Here is a 7,538-nt window from a genome sequence, read left to right as displayed (position 1 = left end):
ATCCCTCGGTACCCTATTGAATACAGTGTCAAACAGAAATGAAAATCAAGAAAAAGAAATCTGCCCACATGTCCATTCCACATCAAGAACAAAATCAAAAAAACTTGTCCAGCCTTGTCCACTCCACATATAAATGAAAATCAAAAAACCTTTCCAACATGTTCATTCCACATCCAAAATGAAAATAAAAAAACCGATACACATGTCCATTCCACATACTTGACAAAAATCAAAAGGCCTGTATACACATCAGAATTACACATATCGAAAACCTGTCCAGTCTAGTAATGATAATTTCCAAAATCAAAAGGCCTATATACACATCATTTCCCCCCCCAAAAAAAAAACCCCCCTTTGTCCAGACTCAATTCTTGTTTGGCTTCTGCATTGCCTCCTTTTCACGTCTTCTTGCCCGAGCTGCTGTCGCTTTCGCTCTTTTCCTTGCTTGAACACTATCATTCAATGCAGTTGATGCATTATGTGATCTTGTCCGCTGAGAGACATTGACTTCAGCTTCACTAGCCCCCACATTTCGACTCTCCTACACAAGCATTTAGAACAATCCAAGTATAAATGAGTAATTATGGAAGTATAACATTTGTCTAAAATTTAGTAGAATTGATTACAATATCATAGGATGATAACTGAATGGTCTTTGGAGAATGAATCATGGTTACCTTCACAGTACTGCTTTTCCTTGCCCTTTTCCTCCTAATTTGACCCCCTTTACATGTTCTCCTGTTATGACCCTGAAGCCCACACTTATCACATCTTACTGATGTAGACTTCTTTCTGTACTCACTTCCTGCTGGTTCACCATCCTCCTTTTTTCTAACTTTTTTGGGTCTGCCTGGGTGCCTTCTCAGAGGTGGAGGCTCCACCACTCCCATACTACTTGTTTCTTCCAACTCTGATATGTCAGGAAGTGGGTGTATCATGTTCTCATAGGCTTGTAGATATTTCCCTAGAAAATAAAAACTATCACAGTAATCTGATAGGTTTTCCCTCTTAAATGTAATACAGCAAGCTGCATGTCTACATGGCAGCCCGGTAGCCTCCCATACTTGACACCCACATTTTCGAGTATTCAAGTTTACCACAAATCTTGATGTGCCATTGTTCACCTCAAATTCATTATATCCTGCTGATAGGGCCACACAAGATCTTGATTGCTGGTGGATCACATCCATTCTCTTCTTAATCTTTGGTGTCAAAGTCCCCTTGTAAGAACAAGCTTGCTCAAACCTCTTATGTAATTTATCCATCAAACTTATCCGCACTTGATCAATCAAATATAGGATGGGTTTGTCTCTATACGGGCCTACCCAGTTATTGAAGGACTCTGTCATGTTGTTAGTTATGTGATCACTTTTTGTTTGGTGATTAAATGCCCATCTTGACCATGAACTAGGCTGGTTTTCCATCAGAAAATCATATGCTTTTTGATTTATACTCTTGATCTCAGCCATTGCCTTTGTCCACTCAATTTCTCTGTAAGCCCTTGATGCAGTCCAAAATAAAGCTTTTAGCTTCTCACCTTTATAATCTTTCCTGAAATTTGCATACAAATGCCTACTGCAATGCCTTGTATGTGATTCAGGGAAAACCTCCTTAATTGCATCAGTTAACCCCTACACACCCATAAGAATGAAAAAAAAAAAACAATATCAGAAATCAGCAATTGATATAAAAAAAAGAAGTAAAAACATTTAAAGAGAAATTGATAAGAAGGCACCTTTTGCTTATCTGACATGAAAGTTAAATACCCCATGTCATCTGATGTAGAATACAATGCAGTATACAGATTCTGAAGGAACCACAGCCAACTGTCTTTGCACTCAGATTCAACAACAGCATAGGCAAGTGGAAATAATCCATTGTTCCCGTCAACAGAAATAGCTGCCAATAGTGTCCCTCCAAACTTTCCCTTCAGATGGCATCCATCCAACCCAATAAATGGCCTACAACCATTAAGAAACCCTCTTTTGCTTGCTTCATAACAAACAAAACACCTTTTAAACACTGGATTGTCGGCCATGTTAGTTCTTGAAATGAATTGAAGATTAAACATTGAACCTGGATTGGTTTGCCTAACCATCTCTCCATACCTTGGAAGCTTGGAATACGACTTGGCATGGCTACCCTCATTTACTTCTTTTGCAAGAAGACGTGCCCTCCAAATCTGACTGTAACTTGGTTGAATCTTATAATCCTTCCATAACATGGCTCTAATACTATTAGTAGACAACTCAGGATCTGCTTTGAGTTGTGGACCAAGTTTGTTAGCAATCCATCTTGATGTTGCATCCGGGTTTTTGTCTTTTCTTTGAGAACAAGTATGCTGAGGATTAAAAGACTTTATCATAAAAGTGATTTTATCTTCAGTCGGTGATGCATGAATTCTCCACTGACAACCATCATCAGCACAAATAACAGTTACCCTTGTCCTCTCATTTTTTATTCTCTGAAGATGAAAACCCTCTTGGATTGCATAATCTTTCAATTCTCTCCTAAAATGGTCCACATCATCAAATATCATACCATCCTCTAGTTGGACTTTTCCTTCAACATCAAAAACACTTCTTGCCCTACGGACTTGTGGTGCATGGAACTCATCGGAGTCATAATCTGATAAGTCATCAGTTCCAATAGATGCTTCATCACCTTCAGAGCCATCCCCATCTTCAAAGTGCACCTCTTCTTCACTTCCACTTTTACTAATATCTTTAAAGCCATCATCACTTTGCATTTTCCAGTCTTCATCTTCCGAGTCAGACATACCATACTCACATCCACCTGAGTATGTATTAGTCACATCATTTGCCTCATCTATCACCTCTACCACATCTACAATAGATTTTCCTTTCTCACTATGACTTGAAATTATCCCGGGGATTATACCACTACCATCTTCGCTTGATCCCATGTTGGATGCACCAGTTCTGCCTATAGAAATACCTAAGCAACCAAGCACTCTGGACTATCTGTTTTGGTACTCTAGATGTACCACTTTCATAATGAACAAATGATCCAATTCCAATGCTAGGAGGCTGCACTTCATTCCTCTGTCTTCTGCTTAGAAGATCTCTACCAACAACTTTGAATGGATAGTCATTAATGGTATGACCACCAAAACCATTGTCAAACTGCTTCACATTTGACACATACACCATAAGAACCCTCAACTCTTCAAAAATAGACAACACTTGCATGAGTGTGTCATCGTTCCATATATCAATCATAACCCTACTATCAGGCAGCATAGCTTGACAAGTGAACTTGATAGACCTCCCATCTGGAATATGTGACAACACCGTACTGTAGATGTCGCATAGTAACTCAAAATAACTGAACTTCTCTCTATCAACAATCTTGTGCTCAACCTTCCCATCGTAATGGTAATACAATGTGTAAGGATCCATTCTACAAATGATAACAATGCAATTAATAAAATTCTTAATATTTCTCACTCGCTTATAATAAACATGAAAATCATAGCAAAATATAGCAAAGCACAGTTTTACCAAATGTAAGAACCACCATATTTGTCTTATTCAGCAAATAGTTCACATTGAATTTTTTACCAAGAAAACTAATAGTAAAAGTTGTCTCTGAAACACAAGCATATGTTAACATGGAATTTCTTTTTTTTATTTTTTCAAAAAGAAAATAAAGTTTAAAGTGATGGGTTGTACCATACAAGAATGATTTATTAGTAGAAGTATAGATAGGAACCATTCCACATTCAAAAGGCCACTACAACATGGAGATAGTAATATTAACAGATGTAAAGAGACCCATAAAGCATAAAGCACAAGGAACCATTGTTTTGGAAACAGTAACATATTAGGAAAATAAGGAGCAGAGCCCAATAATGCCTCAGAAACCATTTACAAGAGGCATAGTTTAGTACATCTATGGGACCCTTAAAGCACAACCAAAACACATTTCAATTTTAGCCAAGCTATGGTGCAAGACAAGAATAAGAATGATTTATTAGAATAGGAAAAGAAGAGGGGACCAAATGCTTAAAAAAGCCACAAGAAGTGATGGTACTGTCGGAACCAATAAGACAGATACATATCATTTTCAATGGCTTAAAAAGGGAAAATTCTGTTCTGAAGCAGCTTGTGGACAAGAAACTAATGTATAATCATCCATGGTTGAAATCTACAGGTATAATCTGACAAAATGGTTTCAATCGTTCGATAGCTATTTGATGAGCAATTCGTGCATGTATTAATCATTATACAAGGTTATTCATATACAAAAGGATATCAAAACATTTCTCAATCATATATACCCAGTAATGAGAATAGAATTCAGATACAGAGTGAAGAGAGCCAGCAGAAGTAGCTGTTCCTATCAATCGATTTGGGGATGATCAATAAAAGGGTAAAATTTCCGAGATACCTATAGTCGTTGGAGGGGGTTCGCCGCCGTAGTCGCTGGAGGGGGTTCGCCGCCGTAGTCGCTGGAGGGGGTTCGCTGCCGTAGTCGCCGTCGTCGCCGTCGTCGAAAGAGTGTTCGCAGCCGCCGATCTGCAAGCCTACCCGTTCTTCTTCTCAACTCATTGAGGCTGATTTGTGACCCGTTAGAAGTGAGTAGTGAGTTAGGGTTGTGAAATCGATTTGGGGATGATGAATAAAAGGGTTAAATGAGACAAGGAGGCAGGATAACATACCTGTAATCGCCGGAGGGGGTTCGCAGCCTCCGTAGACGCTACCGGAAGGTGTTGCAGCCACCGATCTGAAAATTCCTATCAATCTTCTTCTCCGACGTTCTTCTCCGACGTTCTTCTCTTACTCAGTAACTCGCGCGACTCGTCATAGTTGAGTTGTGAGTTAGGTTTTCCTCCTCAATCGATTTTGGAAATAGAACCATTAAGGGCAATTTTGGTACTTCATTATTTTGAAGGGCAAAATGGAATTTAGAAAAAATATTAACTGCTGATGTCAGCATTCTTGGTATATTATGTAACGTTGACTGACGGTAGGGGGTCCGAGTCCAATTTGGTGAAAGAGAGGGGGTGTCCCTCTAATATTGGCATTCTCCAGGGGGTGGCGTTGTAAATTACCCTTTTTTTTATTAGTCCGGTTTCCTCCTACTAGAATGATTTGAGAACTTAATTTAATTTGTTCTAAATAAAATTTTCTAAACAAAACAACCACCTCCGAAACACATCTAAAGATTCTTAATATCAAAAACTTGATCCATGAAGAGGGATGCACATTAGGATCTATTTCATCCAACCATAAAGAATGCCATAGATGATCTCCAATGGCCACCGAAAACACATGAAGAGGGAGGCACATTAGAGTTTTCAGAATTAAAACTTAGTCCTTTTCTTCTGATCTTTTATTATCCACCATTCATGTGGTATCGGCCACATGTCAATCGGAATCGTAGGCAATCGCCACTAGGCTCCGCCAAGAAAGGACGCAGCAGAGGGGCTCGATCCCCAAGTCTAATGCATGTGATGGTAGAGTTGGACTATATAAATCCCACATGTGATAAATAATAATAATCCTTTGCATCAAGTACCCTTTATTTAATGCAAAACAAATAAATACAAAATTCTCAGGTAAACAAACAATTAAATTATATATATTTTTTTCTTAAATAAAAGCAATTAAATTTATGCCATGAGATGGGAAAGAGTGAAGAATATTTATTTCGTGTGCACTTCACTAAAAAAAAGATTTACTATGAGGAAGGTGAAAGATTCTAGAATCGATTGAAATGAATTTAATCGTTATTTATAATGATTCTATATAATTAGAAACTAACTAATTGATAAAAAAGGAGCTTAGAAGGTAATGTGACTTTTACTCTATGTCTAACATAGAGAGGGGTGAAATGACTTCCCCAACATATAAAAAATGGAACTTCCCCACCATACAAAAAATGGAAACCCTACTCTTATTCATGCCCCCGCATGTGTTCCCATTGATTCCCGTGTTGGTGCATAGGCACATTGCTTATTAGGGAACCGTCTACCTAAATTAATTAAGAAAGAAATGTTACCTCTAGCATGCATCTATGCTTAATATGAAGGGAGCAAAAAGATCACATTGCCCCACACCTCCCATTGGTCTCAACCGCTAATATGTATACTTGCACTAGGATGCAGCATTCTCTTACCCATTAATTAATGGAAAATGATTCTCTCTCCGAGAGCGTAGCCTATATCATCATTTCCTGTGCCTATCCGTCTCTTCCCTCAACTTAAGGACCCACTTGTATTGAGGGCTCGAATCAGAGTTAATTGATAGTGTTACCAATTATAGCGAGGGTAGTGTCGGACTCAAGGATTTAAAGTTTAAACAACCATACAGGCTAGATCAGCCTATCTAACCCGATCCATGACCCATTTTCACATGTATTGATTGGATTGGTGATAACTGAACTGAATCACCTGACCCGATCTAGATGCTTGAAATCGATGTTAATAGCATGGCTCTAGGTATTGGTATCGTATAGATATATCGACATATTAGTATCACTAGAGTGACAGAATCCGATATCGATATGAAGCAGTAACTGGTTTGTACTGGTTTCTACGTATTGATTCGATACCAATACTTATGAGTATGGTTTATAGCACGAGGATGGGCAGTGTGAGTCAAGGATTTTAAGAACAGTAGTAGAGACTGGATCAGCAAAACTAGCTGGATATGTAATCGATTAATTTCCATATCCCCCGACCATGGTTTGAGGGTTCGGTCTTGAATCGACCAATCCATATCAGTATCAACACCCATCAATCTTGATTTCTTGATCAATCCTAAATCGGTGCATGATATAAGAATGCTAAGGACAAGGGGTATATTTGTCAAAATATACTTAGAAACCGATATCTTTGAGGGTAAAACCGTCTTAAATGACCGATTTAATACCAATTCTAATATCAATGCGGATTCAACCTATACCCAATTCCTCAAACCATGTTCCAACTAGATCTCGACCAATAGGATCAGAATGTGTGATCATTGATACACAAAAGACAATAGGGCCAATAGTTATAAGTAGATATGTTTGTCAAATCGTACAATATCGTGACATGTGGAGCCATCGTAGACTGTGGCACTACATTGGTATTGGAGCCAAGGTGTGGGAGAATATTATTTATATAATTCAACGGTGGAAGCATGAATGTAGTTGAATTCCACATCATTTGCCTTTGAGCGAAATAATTTTTTTTTTTTTGGACATATATATCCTTTTATCTTAACCCATTTTTTGTGTTAGGCCTAGCAATATTGTGGTAGTTCTCATACAATTTATTGCTTTTTGGGTGATTGAGAAACAATTTCATTTCACTTGTGTGTTTTAAAGAAATATGAAGAACCTTAGCCAATTTCAAACAGTATCATGGTTTATGGGATCAGCCGTGGACTATAGCACTTCATATCATCCATACATATAGCTAAATATGTTTTCCCATTGTATTAGGCCTGATATTATGAGACCCTTCTCCTTCCTATATATTCATCCTAAATTTATTTTAGGTCAATCACCAACCGGACGGGAAAGTT

At 38.1% G+C, this 7,538-nt stretch overlaps 1 protein-coding gene across 1 annotated transcript; it reads right to left on the bottom strand.

Annotated features, from left to right (window-relative positions):
* Nucleotides 1-364: 364 nt before the first annotated feature.
* LOC122079196 lies at nt 365-3,422 on the bottom strand. Its single transcript, XM_042645465.1, has 4 exons — nt 3,008-3,422; nt 1,736-2,946; nt 678-1,631; nt 365-541 (listed from the first exon to the last, which is right to left on the bottom strand). Exons 1-4 carry the CDS (start codon nt 3,420-3,422, stop codon nt 365-367), a joined length of 2,757 nt encoding a protein of 918 aa, XP_042501399.1.
* Between the last annotated feature and the right edge of the window lie 4,116 nt (nt 3,423-7,538).

This window comes from Macadamia integrifolia, chromosome 1 (genome assembly GCF_013358625.1).
Source record: "Macadamia integrifolia cultivar HAES 741 chromosome 1, SCU_Mint_v3, whole genome shotgun sequence".
In the NCBI taxonomy this organism is placed as follows: domain Eukaryota; kingdom Viridiplantae; phylum Streptophyta; class Magnoliopsida; order Proteales; family Proteaceae; genus Macadamia; species Macadamia integrifolia.
This window is presented reverse-complemented; position numbering and strand designations above follow the sequence as displayed.